Consider the following 18,071-nt stretch of genomic DNA (forward strand, 5'->3'; position numbering starts at 1 on the left):
TCCCTCCTCAGACTCGGAGCCCACATTTTGGTGTTAGCACCGCGCCCTTCATCTGAACCACAGCCAGGAGAGCCAGCTGTCTTTGGCTCCCTCTTCTGCTCACCTCTTTCGCTGAAGGTGAGCAGGGGCCATCCTAGTGTTTTGTACCCGTTACTGTCTTCTTTATACTGTGTCACCTACACTTTTCGAATAGTCTCTCAATATCCTCTTTGCCTCTACTTTGACTCTCTCTAGTTTATTCTTCATTGTAATTAATCATCTTTAATGCAAATCTGAAATTTTCAATCTTCAGCTCTTTCTCATTCCCTTTTATGAAATCCTAACTTCATAGTATGATATCGTGTTACCAGCATTCTGTCTCTCTCCTCTCACCCTGTGTTCCAGGCATACCATGGTAATTGTATTTTCTAAAACATCTCAGACTCTTGTATATCTTGCCTTTGCTTACACTAATCTCTTTCCATTTGCCTGTGTTGCCTGTTTAGAAAATATTTTCTCGTCTTTCAGATCTCAGTTGAACTATAAACTCTTCTCCATATTCTGCTTTTTCCTCTTCTTATTAGCAAAGGATCTTATAAAACAGACTGCCCATCTCAGTGCTTCCCTTTACCAGAATGAGACTTCCTACCTTTGAACTCTCAAGTTATGCATACTCTCTGGTATTTTTTAAAAGTATTTTTTATTGTTTATTTATTTTTGATAGAGAGCATGAGCAGGGGAGGGGCAGAGAGAGAGGGAGACACAGAATCCAAAGCAGGCTCCAGGCTCTGAGCTGTCAGCACAGAGCCCGATGCGGGGCATGAACTCACTAACTGTGAGATCATGACCTGAGCCAAAGTTGGACGCTTAACCGATCGAACCACCCAGGAGCCCCACTCTCTGGTATTTAATAAAGACTCATTAAATGTTTTCCTTGTGATACATTTTTTTGTTATTTTGAAACACCAACATATTTTCAGTTAAGAGTGAAAAAAATGATCGCATTATTCTGGAGTAAAAATCCTTTTAACTACTAACAGTGTTGTAGGTTTATTGAAAATTGAATAAACAACAGCATTAATCTATAAACCCATTTTCCACAATATCAATTTTATGTAGTCCATTACTCAAGGTTGTAGAAATACACACCAAACTGCAATTTCCATATAACTCACAATTTTTCGCTTTCCATACAGAAGACAGCAGAAGCCTGCTGACTGACCCCCCCCCTTTTCCTCCCGTCTGCCTCCTTCACACTTTCCATGTTCTCCCAAGCTTCTCCTTACCAAAGATCTACAAAATGTCTCCCTTAGTCTTAAGTCCCTATCTTCTCGTCTTGCTTCCTTTTAGAGAAGAAGAATGTATTAGACAAGGCAAACTATTCCTCTAAGGAATAAAGAAGGTCAGAAAGTGGATGAAGGCAGAACTCAATTTTTTTCATGTTTGCAAGTGTCTTAAGTTTTGTGATGACATTTTATGACTTGAATATTTAGGAAGATTAAGCTAAAATTATTAATATAAAAACCCTATGAAGAAAGTTTATGTATCATTAAAGACTGAAACAAACTAAAAATCACTCTGATTTAGAAGTTAAAACAAACTCAGGTGACAGTTGATTACAGAGTTCGGTGTAAAACCTTGTTGCAAAGTATAATAGAAAATTACATTTATATTAAATGGTGGCATTAACATTCAACTTCCATTAATCAGTATTGTTTTAAATGTCATTATCTAAATCAAAATGCTTTGAAAATTATGCTACATGAATATTTACTAAATCACACCCAGGGTCAATGTACAGTCAAAGTCTGATTGTCTGTTACACTCTCTATAATGATGCTGAGGTTTTATCAGATTTTTAGAACTATTAAATGATACTTGTAAATGCCATAAGAATTTTTTCTTTAACCATTGGATTATGATGCAATAATACATTGTATTAACTACTCTAAAAATAATTTATGGCCTAGCTCATTGTAATGGTAGAGGCTCTCAATTGTAAATAGAATAGGAATGTATTAATAAATTAATCCCTGTAAGTATTCTATATCATGCTTAAGATACTACTTGGATAATTGTGTACTAAATCCAGGAAAGATCATTGATGTGCATTGTAGCTTCTTCATATGTGTTTGTATTTGTAGACTCCTCCACAGGATTTCTAGCTTATAGAGCAGTCTTTCTATTAGATACATTAGACAACTTTCACAGTATTTACCACAGGTAATATAAGTCACTGAATAACATCAAACTTACAAAACTGTTCATTCTTTAATGTACAGGAAATATTCTTAAATATTTAAACAGGACAATTGAAGATTATTGTAACTGCAATACTAATCAGATGAAAACTCTACTGGTACTTGGTTATCTCTAATAATATTTTCATCCAAAGTTGTTCAGGAAAAGCTGAAGTTCAGGTAGTAAGAGATACAGAAATTATAGAAGACAAAACCTTTGGAGATAATTAGGTCATTAGTCAAAATTTTAGATACAGAGGTGTTCACTATAGCATTATTTGTGATAGCAAAAGTTGCTTAAATGATAAACAAAAGCATAATGCATCCTTTTTTCAATAATATTAACTGAACTTCTTTTGGCCAAGTATTACTAGGCACTAGAAATGCAGCTCTGAACAAACCAGTCACATTCTTCTCATTGAATTCATGTTTTTAGTAAGGACAGGGGACAGAGAGAAATCTGTGAAGTATGTCATTTTATGAATAAATAAGTAAATGTTTCAGGACGAAATGCGTCCTACAAAAGATGTAAAAATAGGTAATATGCTAGGGTCATTGACACCAAAATCAAAGGCAAAAAAACCAGAAGTTAACCAGTGGAACGACACCAAACTAAAATCCTTCTGCAAAGCAAAGGAAACCAACAACGTACAAAGGCAGCCCACTGAGTGGGAGAAAATATTTGCAGATCATATATCTGATAAGGGGTTAACATCCAAAACATATAAAGAACTTGTATGACTCCATAGCAAATTAAGCAAGCGATCTGATTAAAAAATGGGCAGAGGATCTGAATAGACATTTTTCCAAAGAGGGATTCCAGATTGCCAGCCGACACATGAAAAGAAATCTCAGTATCCCTCACCACCAGGGAAATGCAAATCAAAACCACACTGAGATATGACCTCACACCTGTTAGGATGGCTGTTTTCAAAAAGACAAGAAGTAACAAGTGTTGGTGAGGCTGTGGAGAAAAGGGAACCCTCATGCCCTGTTGATGGGAATGTAAATTGGTGCAGCCACTGTGGAAAACTCTATGGGGGTTTCTCAAAAAATTGAAAACTGAACTACCATGTGACCTAGCAATTCTGCTTCTGAGCATTTATGTGAAGGAAATGAAAAGATGTATGCACTCCCATTTTCACTGCAGCATTATTTACAATAGCTGAGACTTGGAAGGCACCAAAGTGTCCATTGATGAATGGACGGATAATAAAGAAAATGTGTGTGTAGTTAGCCATAAAAAGAAGGAAACCCTCTTTGCTACTGTATGGATGAAACTTGAGGGCGTTATGCTCAGTGAAATATGTCAGAGAAAGACAAATACTGTGTGATCTAACTTCTACGTGGAGTCTGAAACAAAAAACAAAATGAAACTGAACTCATAGATACAGGGAATCGATTGGTGGTTGCCAGAGGTGGGGGTGCGGTGAGGGAGAAATGGGTGAGGGTGGTCAAAAGGCAAAACTTTAGAAACTAAATAAGGCATGAGGATCCATTGTACAGCATGTTGAGTGTAGTTGATGGCACTCTGTTGTATATTTGAAAGTTGCTCCGCGAGTGGATCTTAACATTTATCGTCGCACAAAAAGAAATTATAACTATGTGTGGTGATAGTCAGCTAGACTTAAGTGATCATTTAGCAGTATATACAGATGTTGAATCACTATGTTGTAGACCTGAAACTAATATTACATGTCAACTGTATCTCAACTAAAAAAAGGATACAGCTAGGGGACAGGTTTTGGCATGGGAAGGGGTGTATAAATTTATTTAGATAGTGTGGTCAGAAAATACCTCTGTGAAGAGGCAGTTTTGAACTGAGACCTGAACAGGGAAGAATGAATAACCAGGAGCAGACAGACGGGGAGAGCATTGAAGGCCAAGGGAACAGCAAACGCGTTAAAGCAGATGTGATTTTGCTGTAATAGAGAAACAGGAAGGTCAGAGTGAACAAGCAAGAATGTGATACCAAATAAGCCTTGCAAAATAGCCAAGGTTCATGATGTTGTAGGGCATTGAAGGCCATATTGCCGTCAGGATTTTACTGCAAGTATAAGGTTGAAGAAAGATTGATGTAATCAGTAATTAATATAATAATGATTTGAAACACTTTCCAGTAGCAGTGTGAAAGGTTCATTATTGTGTACAATAAGCCAGGTACAACCAAATGGCTATATGGTGTAATCCCAAACACGTTGCAAAAGGTAACAAAGGAAAAGGCACTGGCTGATGGCGCATTTACAAAGGAAATAGGAAAATTAGGCTATTTCTTTTGTCCACTTCCATATAAGAACACAACAAAATGCCCCATCCAAAAAGCAATAACATAAAACAGGTCCAGTGATACCATTGTTCTGCAGACTTCAGACATTTTAACGTAATAATGAGCAGGTGGTTTGTTTCACCTGATTTTTTGTTGAAGTATAATTAACATTCAATGTTATATTAGTTTCAGGTGTACAACATATTGATGCAACAATTTTTCACGTTACTCACTGATCATGATTGTAAGTGTAGTCAACATCTGTCATCATACAATGTTATTACAGTATTACTGTATTTATTCTGCTGTACTTTTCATCTCCATGAGTTATTTTGTAACGGGAAGTTTGTACCTCTTAATCCCCTTTATCTATTTCACCCATGACCCCACCCACCTCCCCTCTGGCAGCCACCAGTTTGCTCTCTGTATTTAGGAGCCTGTTTTTCTGTTTGTTGTTTGTTTTGATTTTAGATTCCTCATATAAGTGAAATCACATGATACTTGTCTTTCTCTGACTTATTTCACTTGGCATCATACCCTCTGTCTGCAGCCGTGTCATTACAAATGGCAAGATTTCATTCTTTTTTATGACTGGGTAATATTCCACATCTCCTTTATCCATTCATCTGTTTTTTCAAAGTTTGCTTATTTTTTTGAGAGAGAGCGTGTGTGTGTAGGAGAGGGTCGCGGAGAGAGTGGGAGAGAGAGAATCCCAAGCAGGCTGCACACTGTCAGTGCATCTCACAAACTGAGATCATGACCTGAGCCCAGATCAGGAGTCCCAACGCTTAACTGACTGAACATCCAGGCGCCCCCTGTCCATTCATTCATCTATAGACAGATGCTTGTGTTGCTTCCATATCTTGGCTATTGTAAATAATGCTACAATAAAAATAGGGCCGTTTTCATTTTCTTTGAGTAAATACCCAGTAGTGGAATTACTACATCATGTGGTATTTCTTTTTTAATTTTTTGAGGTACTTCCATACTGTTTTCATGGTGGCTGTATCAATTTACATTCCCACCCGCGGTCCTTTTTTTCTACATTCTCAACTCTTGCTATTTCTTGTGTCTTTGATTTTAGCCATTCTGACAGGTATGAGGCGATAACTCATTCTGGTTTTGATTTGCATTTCCCTGATGATGAGTGACGTTCAGCATTTTTTTCTTCCTGTGTCTATTGGACATCTGTATGTTGGAAGATGTTTATTCAGGTCCACTGCCCATTTTAAATCAGATTATTTGGTTTTTTGGTGTTGAGTTGTAGAAGGCCTTTATATGTTTTGTGTATTAACTCCTTATTGGATATATCATTTGCAAGTACCTTCTTCCATTCAGTAGGTTGCCTTTTCATGCTGTGGTGGTTTTCTTCACTCTGCAAAAGCTTGTTTTGGTGTAGTCCCAATAGTTAATTTTTCTAACCTAAATTTTTTCATTCACATCTAATTGAAAAATTACAGAAAAAATATTCTAAACCAAGTGTTTTTCCCTCATAAATACATATAGCTATAGAAAATATAAAGCTCTGAATTATTATGCATATTTAAGTGTACAGTTATTTTTACCTTTTATAAATTATGTTTAATGTCAATGCTCTTATTTTTTAAAAACTGATTTTTTTCTAGACATCGTAACTTATCAGGAAGATGCAAATTAAAACCACAGTGAGATATTACGTTACACCTGTCAGGATGGCTAAAATAAAAAAACTCAAGAAACAATAAGCGTTGGTGAGGATATGGAGAAAAAGGAACAGTCGTGCCTTGTTTGTGGGAATGCAAACTGGTGCAGCCACTGTGGAAAACAGTATGGAGGTTCCTCAAAAAGTTAAAAATAGGACTATCCTGTGATCCAGCCAGCAATTGCACTGTTGGGTATTTACCCAAAGATCATAAGAACACTAATTCCAAGGGATACATGCACCCCTTTGTTTATAGTAGCATTATTTACATTAGGCAAGATATGGAAGCCGACCGAGTGTCCATTGATTGAGGAATGGATAAAGAAGTAGAATATATATATACAATGGAATGTTACTCAGCCATAAAAAAAAAAAAATGAAATCTTGCCATTTGCAACAACATGGATGGAGCTACAGAGTATAATGCTAGGTGAAATAACTCAGAGAAAGACAAATGACATAGGATTCCACTCTTATGTGGAATTTAAGAAACAAAACAAGCAAAGGGAAAACATAAGAGAGAGGGAGACAAATCAAGAAACAATCTTAATTATAGAGAATAAACTAATGGAGGAGAGGAGGGTGAGGGGATGGGATAAATAGGTGACGGGGATTCAGGGTGCACTTTCATGATGAGCACCAGGGGGTGTATGGAAGTGTCGAATCACTATATCGTACACCTGAAACTAATATAACTATGTCAGCTAACTGGAATTAAAAACTTTAAAAAAATGATTTACTTCTGATTGAATACTGTTCACATTTGAAAGTAGACCAAGGCTTGAAATGTGTTCATATCATGGTAGTAGGTGTACTAATTTTCACGTATGTAGCTTTTTAAAAACAATGTGATTATTAATGAAAAGTGTATAACTTAAAAAGAAGCACTGAAATGTTTTATTTATATATTTTTTTTAGTTGGATCACCGTTATAATGAATTCAAACTTCACGCAATTATGTCTGAACATAAAAAAACAATCACAGCTCTCTCTTGGTGTCCACATAACCCTGATCTGTTTGCAAGTGGCGGTACCGATAACTTAGTGATCATTTGGAATGTTGCAGAACAAAAAGTCATTGCTAAGCTCGACAATACAAAAGGTATATTTATAACTGGGATTTATTTTATTGAGTGAATTATTTTTACTTCAGTAAGAAAAATATTTTATTTAAATTAGCTTAGGTTTTAAAGTACTGTTTTTCGAACTTTCTACTGCTCGTCTATGTAAGAATTACATTTCACATCATGACTCGTGTGTGTACATGTGTATAAAACTGAAGCAAAATCTCATGAAATATTTTTGCTTAGTACACCAGTTAAACCATAGTCAATACCAAATGATTTCATTAATATTTAAATATGACAAAAATTCCCCCGATAAATATAAAAGTAGTAATTGGTAAGATTTTCTTAATGAGACAGTTATCCTAGCCGGGTCATTATTCTATCCCAATCTGAAACATACAAACACCATGTCACCCATGTAGTCACTGCCCTGATGAGCTGGTTTCTTTCCCTTATTTTTAATTGGGTCATGGTGGAAAGTCCTAGTTCACAAGTAGGTATTAGTGAATTGAATATTATTACACTCTTTCTGTCTAGCATCTTACCCCATAATAATGATGGCGCGAAGTAACCATTTTTCTGTTAGATGTTAAAATAATTCAGTCTCTTTTTGAACACTGAAGGAAGTTCACTTATTAATTATGGTTTTGAGAACTGCTGGGTATGTTCTTTATATTCAGTTGTTTCTCTAACAATGACCGGTTATCACTTTGAAGTAGAAAGCCTGGACATGACAGTTCGATTTCTTTAGAACAGTCTTCAGTGTGTAGCATCAATATTAGAGAATTCATAGGCTGTTATATTTAAATCTTGCTTCCAAGAGTAATAATAATGCCAAAGTTATGCTCAGCGTATTTAGTATGTGGCTTTTTCCTTGTCTTTTCAAATTTAGGTCATTAGGAATACTGAAAATACCAGTAAAATAAACGAGTTTTGTTATATAACTTTCATCTTAAGAAAATATTTGCCCAACGGTTAATTTTTCAACTAGAAAAATGCAAATCTCATTCCCAAGTTTACATAACCTGCTTATTATTTTCACTTGAGCTTCGGTACTAGATAGTGTGTACTTTGCTCCAATCTCTGAGCAGTTTTTTTTTTTTTTTAAGTCAGCTATTCAGTGAGCTTCCATTATTGTAACAGTTTACCATAAGGTTTTCAATACATCAATGAGGAAAAACCAAAATACTTTTGGTACAGGCTTTGTGATGTATAAACAGCGATTGATAGCCTCCAAATAAGATTTTTTATATTTTTCTGGTTATACCTGTTCATACCTGTTTGTCTCCCCATCATACCTCCTACGGTTTTTTCCAGTATTGTTTATATTGATCAGTAGTGCATTTTCTCAATACTTTAAATTCAGCTTTAGATGAGATTAATTTTAAATAACACAATAAATACTCCTAAAATGCTATATGATGTCATTGTTCTTCTGAGGTTGTCGCACAAAATCTATACCAGGCGATACCTGCATAATAACATTTCTAAATGTTATGCATAGGTACATATTAGTTGATGTATTATCACCTAGTTTATCTGCCGATTTGTCATGAAACACCATATGCATCACCTCCATTCACGATGGAAGAGTTTTTTTATTCATTACTGTGTGCACCAGGCTTCTTTTGCCAGTGAGCATACAATTAAATAAGACTTTTTCATTAACATTGTACAGTTATTAAATGGTTGTGGTAAGAGTTTTGATCACTTCTACATATTTTTCCTTTCCTTACACATTTTCCTTCTTTTGAAAATTTTCAGAGCCTTAACAATAAATTCCTCTTGCTATTTCTAAATATCTTCTTAATTTGAAGGTTGGAAGTTTGTGATTTATTTACAAAAAAATATTATGAATATTTTTGGTCATTTTCATTGTAAATATTTCACTTTGAAATTCATTAGACTCTGTTTCTTCTTTTCAGAATTCAGCTTACGCAAAGTAGAAGTTTCCATTAAATTGACTTAAAAAAAAATTCTATTAGAACTTGCACGTACAGCAGTTGAACTTGATGTTGCCTCTGTATTTTCATTTCATCATTCTGTATTCCACAATAATAAAAAAATACACTTAAAGGGAAACAAGTATTAGTTTGTTTAAATGTAAAATGTTAAAATTATCAACTTGGAAAAAATCATACTTGGTAATATCCATCCAGGAAAAAAAAAAAACAACCTAAAACACATTAACAGTGGATAATAGTACTACCTGCCCATCTCAGAGTATTTGGGAGAGAATTAAATGAGTTGATATTCTGTAGAGCTCTTCGAAGTGCTTACACATAGTAAGCCACTACAGAAGTGTTTTCCGTCTTAACTATGTGACACTGTTGCTGGTCCCTTCTCTTCCTCGCTGCATTTCCTGAAACCCAATTCGGAGAACCAGCTTTCTGGCTTTCTCCACGTGTGCTGTGGTGGTTTGACCCATTCTCTTACTCCTTACTGGGAAGTTCTCCTTCTGTTAATGGATGCTAAACCACATCAGCGTTTTATTGGCCTTATTCATGTGCTCTTTCATTCCTTCTATACGCATTTATGGAGTTCCCATTTGATGGCAAGCCCCAAGGTAGGCAGTAGGCGTGCAGTTGCTGCCCGTGGGGTGGTAAGGACTGTGACACAAACTGAGTTTACTGTCCATGAACAGCTTCCGACTGTGTCTTTATTCATACCATTTCCTTTTCCTCGGAAATACCACTCATCCCACATATTAAACTCTGCTGCTGTCTCTCAAGGTATAATTCAAATGCAGTTTCTTTTCAGGACAGTAGCCCAGTGGTTTACACACCTTTCTACACATCAAAATCATTTGGAGAACCTTGTTACAGATAGATTCCTGGGCCCTAATTCCAAATGATCTGATACGCATATTCAGTTTGCTGATTCTGACGCAGTTGCTTAAAGTATCTGTGTTGGCACGTTTATAATTTCTGTCTTGAGTTAGAAATTTACCATAACACTTACTTTATGTATGATTTATTTGATCACTGTAATGGTGAAGAGAATACAATGAACTTTAGTATGTCTTTTATAGTTTAAAAGGGACTTTCACATACATTATTATATATCCTTTCTTAACATTCATGTGGAATAGGTGTTCAGCTGTTTTTACTTACATCCGTTTTATAGTTGAGAAGGCAGAGGTTTAAGAGGTGGTTATTTGTTCATCTGAAGCAGTGCTAAGATTTGAATCTAAGCCCTGATAAAACATAGACTGTGGCATTAATTTTAAATTTTGTTTATTTATTTTTTATTTTAGAGAGAGAGAGTGCAAGCATGGGAGAGGGACAGAGGGAGAGAGTGTGAGAATCTTAAGTAGGCTCCATGTTCAGCGTGGAGGCCCATGCAGGGCTCAGTCCCATGATCCTGTGATCATGACCTGAGCTAAAATCAAGAGTTGGAGTCTCAACTTATTGAGCCACCCAGGCAGTCCTATAGCATTAATTTTATTGTTTTTAAACTCTTATAGCAGCATTCAACTTTTCATACAATGGATCCTTATCTTCCCAGGACTCTATATTTTTGTCTTGTGTTTAAGGTCCTATAAAGCAGGAATCGTATCCCATACGTTTATACCTAGAATGCCTATAGCAGGTCTTCTATACAAAAACTCAGTAAGAATTTAATGCTTGATTACATAGTTTCTGAAAGAAAAAAAAAAACCTCTATAAATGCCTGAATATATGAAGCGTATTATCATATTAGTAGTTTTAACCCTAACTAGGTATTTTTCCGTTTTGGAAGCACCCTACACAGGTGGCCTATAGTCTTTGGGGTTACTTTATAAGTCCAATTCCCAACTTAGAAGGTAATATTATTTTAATAACAAGACTAATGTTATATTTTAAGTTGTTTCAGCAGTGTGCAACGTAAATAGTATTTCATGGTCTGGTCTTCCTCCACATGTGTCTATTACGTGTCTATATTTTGTTTATTCTAGGGGTGCCTGCCTCTCTCAGCTGGTGCTGGAATGCAGGTGATACGGTGGCATTTGTTTCCCACAGAGGCCCGCTGTTCATTTGGACCATCTCAGGACCAGAGAGTGGGGTGACTGTTCACAGGGAAGCTCACAGCTTCTTGTCTGATATCTGTATATTCAGATGGCATAGCCAAAAAAGGGGGAAAGTTGTATTTGGTCATATTGATGGAAGTCTATCAATTTTTCAACCAGGTAAGAATTTAATTAGTCAAGATCTCTTGAAGTTTATTTTTCTTAACTTACAATTTCTTTTCTCCACAACATACAGCCAAAGTCAACAATATTTTAATTGTAAAATAATAGTTGTGCAAATATAATCCAGCACCATGAAGTGTTGTAATAGATGTAACTCCTCTGTGCAGTTTGGACTTGGCATTAGCCTAAATCTTGTCACTTGCCCCATAATTTTATTGTTCTAAGTCTGTTCATTTTTGCACATTTACCTAGAAAGTGGCCTGAATGAATAAGGACACACAGAAGAACTATATGATGACTTGGGCGCCTGGGTGGCTCAGTTGATTGGGTGTCTGACTCCTGGTTTCAGCTCAGGTCATGATCTCATGGTGTGTGAGTTCAAGCCCCGCATCAGGCTCTGCACTGACAGGGTGGAGCCTGCTTGGGTTCTCACTCCCTCTTTCTCTGCCCCTCCTCTGCTCTCTCTCAAAATAAATTAAAAAAAAAAAAAAGTTTTAAAAAATAAAAAAAATTTAAAAAATATATATATGATGACTTACTAATACGACTCAAAAACACTTTCCTACCTGCCTGTACAATACCATTGTGATGCTGCAACCCCTTAGCAAAGACTTTGAACCTGAGATAAAAAGGAATAATAATTCTGTGGAGCCCCCCACTAGTTAACCAATCTGGCTCAATGAAAGGGTCTGAGTAATTATGTTTATTTTTTTAATTTAAACAATGAGAAGTTGTGCAATGAAAAATTTTAAAAATTGCCTAAATAGCTCTCCACTCATAAATAAGGATGGCTACCATTTGAGAAACATCCTTTTAGCCATCTGGTACCTCTGTTAATAAATGTGACTCCTGATTCATTAGATAGATGGGTAAAAGCGCTTTTTAGGGTTAGGATCGCTACTTTCACAAAACAGATTACATTCAACTTACCTGAAATTAATGGAAGAAAAAAATTGAAATTGAACCAAAGAACTCATGAAAATTCAAATAAATATTTCTTGAAGGAACAATCTTTCTAAAGTTAAAAAATGTTACATTAAACATTGGTATATTGGGGTCATCTTATCTCAAATATATTTCAAACAGGATCTGATATTCACTTAAAAAATTTTTTTAAGTGTTTATTTTTGAGAGAGAGAGAGACAGACCACGAGCAGGGGAGAAGCAGAGAGGGAGGAAGACACAAAATCCGAAGCAGGCTCCAGGTTCTGAGCTGTCAGCACACAGCTCGACGTGGGGCTTGAACCCACGAACTGTGAGATCATGACCTGAGCTGAAGTCAGACGCTTAACCAACTGAGCCACCCAGGCACCCTGGATTGTTATACTTGCTTTTTGAGAATCTTTTTGAGCTCTAAAGAGGATCCTGAGGAGGGTGTGCTTACTTTGGTCCAAATTTCATTCTAGATATTATTCATGTTTTATAATTTGTCATTGTGGCCATCTCCTTTTTCCTTGACCGTGGCTTTCTTTTCTTGCTTTATTGTTGTTACTAGTCTGTTGTTGTTGCTAGTAGGCATTTTTGGAGGTTTTAACTCCTAAGACATTGAAACATTGTATTATGTGTCTAAGACCTACAACACTGAGACGTTGTATGCTCATCCTGGCATAGAAAGGATAGGGATGGATCGAGACTTCCTTTCCCTTATTTCCCTTTTGTGGATTTCAGTCAGGCTAGGATGTATAATATTTCAGCAGTCCAACCCATGTCACTTCTAGAAGGGCCCAGATTTTCCCATGACTCATCTTCAAGTTATTAAAGTAAATTGTGCATTTTACCCGTGTCATCAAATGATTTTTCTGGGTCCACCCATGTGTTTACTTGCAAGGGCTGCCCTAACCAAGTTCTACACACGGGATGGCTTAGAACAACACATTTATTGTGACCTAATTCTAGACACCAGAGACACAAAATCAAGGTGTCGGCAGGCCCTCTGAAGGCACCAGGGAAAGCTTTTTGTTCTAGCCTGTCTCTTCGTTTCTGGTTCCTTAGCTTGTGACAACATAACATCGCTGTTCACATGGTGTTCTCCCTGTGTGCATGCAGGTCTCTGTGTCCAAATTTCTCTTTTTTATAAGGACACAGTCATGTTGGATTATTGTTTGCCCTAATGGCCTCGTTTTAATTTATCATCTGCAAATACCCCATTTCCAAGTAAAATCACATTCACAGATTCTTGGAGGCTGGGACTTCAACATCTTTTAGGGGAACACAATTCCCTGTATGGGTAACCACCCCGAACAGACTTGTTGAACTCATTTATTCCATAGGATGTATAGCAATGAATATGTACACAACATCAGAAAAGGTATAATCCTGCTATGTATTTTCCTCTTGCACATATATGGGCTGATGGTTGTGAAGGAAATACTACTTTTTGTTCTAATACTACATTCTGCACTGTGAGTTTGAAGCTTTGAGGCTGTTAGTATTCATACTGGTATTGTCCTTTCCTAAGGAGGGGTCACTTTCTTAATGACTTATTGGCACAACAGGTGGTTCTATCTCTGTGCAACAATATGAAATTAATGTCCTCCCCGGTTCTTACAGGAGGCTAAGACCTCAGGCTCTCTGCTTTCCTGTCTTTATCTGTCCTTTACACCTTCTCCCTTTCAGTCTGAAAAGCACCACTTTATTCTGTTTGATAATGTATTGGATCATGTACAGATCCACATATGAGCAGAGGAATCTAGGGCCAAAAACATTAGAAAACTGCCTTAGCTATTTTAAATAGTTTTGGACAAAGCCAGGTCATTGGAATTTTTTTTTTTATCCTCATAATAGGAATGTTTTCATTGAATTGACTTTGGTATTATTCCAAGGATGTGCATTAATCACATTTGCATGGTTTTATTTTAGGAACGTTGATGACATTGTCCCTATGTAATGCTGTGTTCCCTTTTTGAAAACACACGGGAGACATGTATTTCTGGTCTCATTTCTGGGAAAAGTTGTGCTTCTCCTGAGCACATTTTTTTTTTGTGTCTTTTTGTTTTATTTTTATCCTGTGGACCCTGAATTATGTAACCTTTCTTGATTTCTTTCCACTTTGCTTGGGCTGCTGGTCTCAAAATGAAAATTTGAACAGATATGTGTATTATCCATTATCCTCATTATTTTATTTTTCGGCCCTAGTTTTCCTTTGCCCCAGTTTTTGTTTTTCATACAGAAATTGTCAACCGCATCTTCTTACTGAGTCTTGTCATACACCCCTGTCCTCATCTGGCAACACAAGTTGTCTGATATTTGTGTAATAAAATGGAACATAAATAATAGTAACGTAAATACATATAAAATAATGAAAGTATTATCAGCTCTTGTTCTAATGCCTGGCTGTAAAATTTTACAGCTTTAGCTTTCTATTTCTTAATAATAAAAATGTTGGTACTAGACAGAATAGGAAACAATGGCTATAACTCATAATCATTTTGACTGTATGGGGCTTTGAAGCAACCCAATTTCAATATTTAGCATTTACTTTTTTTTTTGCATGCTGGAATATTTTTAATAAGCCATTGATATTAACTGGCATGTGCAAATACCTAAAAATTACTTAAGAAATAACTAGTACAACTTAGGTGAATCATTTTTCTTCCTCTCTCTGGCTTACAGTGAATAGCTATTTTAATATTCATTACTGTTTGTCATATCAAATAGCACTTTAGCAAGGTGCTTATTTGGGGCAAGAAGAACCAAACTTTTCTTGATGATGATTGCAAAAATTTGATAAATTTTGATGAAACATCACATGTGCCTTCTATGATTTTATGTGTAAAAATTCTAAATAAAATTCTGCCCTTGTAAGGTGAGCATTATGAAGATCAGTGTATTCTGACAAATTTACTCCCAGGCCAGAAACTGTAAGGTGTTCAGTTCACTTTACAGATATACCCAAGGAAATTTATTTTTTCTGCTTTTATAATCTGGTACGTTGAAAAACAATGTGTAATGACGAGATTACAGAAAGGGCTCTGGTGTCTGTCAGTGGGTTATGGTTTAGCAAACATGCTTTGCAGGGTTTATAATACTCAGGAGGAGTGGGTTCTTTGTGTTAACATCATGGCCTCTGAATTCTGTTGTCTCACTGCCATTCTTCTGGGAACCGAGGCCGGCTAATTGGAGCCCTGTGTGGTGCATCAGCGGAAGCATGTTTTTCCCTGTCGCCGGTTGTATCTCAGTTGGGAAGGCACAAGAGGATTGTTGGATCATTCTTTGCTTCATTCAGTTCCACACGTTTTATGTCCCTGTTTTTCTGGCTGCCTTATTTGTACCTGATGTTGGGAGTGAGTTATGGTTACGACAGATGCTCTGATGCACGAGGAGGGACAGTAAATACCGATATGCCGCTTCTAAGAGGCCCTCCCGTTCTTAGCCCTGTAAGCAGCTAACTTCCTTAATCTTTAACAAAACTCTGCAAGCTAAGGATTGTTCTGTTCTCCATCATACAAATGAGGAACCCCAGCACACAGAGACTCGGTGTCCTGTCCGAGAACGCAGCTAGTCCGTGGTGGAGCCAGGCTTTGCCCCCAGGCATTCCACTGCCAAGTCTGTGCTTTTAATCACTCCAGGGTGCTCCTCTGGGTAAGCACGTCCCCGCCCCTACACTGTTGTCACTCCGTGCAAACTGTAGTTGATGACAAGAGCATTGGTATTCTTTATCTGCGTCTTTTTCCTTCGGCGTTTTGGGAACAAACAGAAGCATTTGGGCTCTAGGGATTGCAGCTGAGGCTTCCGCGTCCTCCTGCGCTCAAGTGTCCATGGTGACTTCTGCACACAGATGCCAGACTTCAGCACTATGCAGAGAGAAAATTAATAGGATCGCAGTTACTGGTTTTCTTTTCTTTTTAAATGTTTTTATTTATTTTTGAGGGAGAAAGACAGCATGCACGCGCCGGGGAGGGGCAGAGAGAGGGACACAGAGAAGCCGGAGCAGGCTCTGGGCTCTGAGCTGTCAGCACAGAGCCTGACGCGGGGCTCGAACCCACGGACCACAAGATCACGACCTGAGCTGAAGTCGGGTGCTTAAGCCTTAGCCACCCAGGCGCCCCTCAATAATTTTCTTTTGAGCATTGTGTTTAAAATCTTTCTTCTTTATATTTTAATAGGTAGTAAAAGTCAGAAACATGTTCTGAGACCTGACTCTCTTGAAGGGACAGATGAAGAAGATCCAGTGACAGCCCTGGAATGGGACCCGCTGTCTACCGATTATCTCCTTGTGGCTAATTTGCACTTTGGAATTCGCCTGCTAGATTCGGAATCCCTTTATTGCATCACAACATTTAATTTTCCCAGTGCAGCGGCTTCTGTCCAGTGCTTGGCCTGGGTTCCCAGTGCTCCCGGGATGTTTGTCACTGGAGGTAAGTTTACCCTGGTCCCCAGAGTTTTAAATATATGTTTATTCTTTAATGGAGTCAGGGAAATGGTACCCTTTTATTGGTTAATTTTGTGTAAAATGAATTAATATCCCAGTATTATTTATTATAGTAAATGCCTAGTTTACTTTCCTTTATATTGTGTGTCATTAACATAATGATAAAAATGAAATTAAGGCCCAGTTTTCCAGGTTTTTGATAATAAACTGGAATATAGTCTGTATGAGCACACATGTACACACACGTGCGCTCATGTTTTTGTGTTCACATGCATACAGAAGACACAGACAATACAGTTTCAGGCATGGAAGGATGACAGGAAAAGTACTGACAAGAAAAACGGTTGACCTGGCTGGGAGCTTGTTTCCTCACCGATGATTTTGGTCGTCAGGGACCGCGGGTACCGAGAGAGACCAAGGCATTTTCAACGTAGGTTGGAAATGAAAGTGGAATTTATTACCATGGCTAGAACAGAAGCCCCTTCGTGGTTGCCTAATTGTGAGAGAATTAGTAAAGCTAAGAAGTGATGGGAAGGGAAAATGAGGGCTTTCAAAATGGTAATTAAGGATTAAATAACTACTTCTGTTGTTTACTTAGGGTCCAAGAGAGAAGTCTCTGAAAGGCTGAGTACTTTGAGCTACTGTGTGACTACCTCCCACATTTGCTTCATGTGGGATAAGAGAGTTTTCATGCTGCCCACTGTCTTAAAGAAATTCTTTACATCCTAAGCACTTATGTCACACATGGAAGTGCATGGAGTCTTACTTAAATATCGAAATGGCCTTTCACTTCCTAGGATATAATTGATGACAGACATGAACATTTTCAGTATGCTTTCGTTATTACGGAGTTAAAATTCACATACAATAAAACAGCATTTTGAAGTGTAGACTTCAGCGACTTCTGTAGGCGCAAAGTTGTACATCCGTTCCCACCACCTCCCGCCGCAACATTTTGTCGTTGCCCCGGTAGACTCTGTAACCATTAGCAGGCACTCTCCGTCAGCCGCTGTCCACAGCCCCCAGTGCACACAGGAGTGCATGTCAACTGCTAAACTGCTCTCTCTCTCTCTCTCTCTCTCTCTCTCTCTCTCTCTGGATTTACCTACTCCAGACATTTCCGAGAACTGGAATGATTCAGTGCATGTGTCTGGCTTCTTTGACTTAACCGTAAAGTTCTCAAGGTTCATCCGTGTTGTTGCAGTGCGTGTCTGTACTTCATTGCTTTTTGTGCAAGGATACTACTCCATTGTGTGGCCATGCCACACTTGGTTTAGCCATGTATCAGTTGATAGA

General features: G+C 37.4%; 1 protein-coding gene across 3 annotated transcripts in view; it reads left to right on the top strand.

Moving 5' to 3' along the window:
* The window catches only part of WDR17 (WD repeat domain 17), a 108,333-nt gene that overhangs the window by 39,750 nt on the left and 50,512 nt on the right, over positions 1-18,071 (top strand). For 2 of the 3 annotated variants that reach the window (XM_047857659.1, XM_047857657.1), the window contains exons 4-6: positions 7,085-7,268; positions 11,171-11,401; positions 16,510-16,761. In XM_047857659.1, coding sequence (XP_047713615.1) covers positions 7,085-7,268; positions 11,171-11,401; positions 16,510-16,761 — 667 coding nt within the window. The remainder of the gene's footprint in view (positions 1-7,084; positions 7,269-11,170; positions 11,402-16,509; positions 16,762-18,071) is intronic. The other variant, XM_047857658.1, reaches the window with a different exon arrangement.

This window comes from Prionailurus viverrinus, chromosome B1, assembly GCF_022837055.1.
Source record: "Prionailurus viverrinus isolate Anna chromosome B1, UM_Priviv_1.0, whole genome shotgun sequence".
NCBI lineage: Eukaryota > Metazoa > Chordata > Mammalia > Carnivora > Felidae > Prionailurus > Prionailurus viverrinus.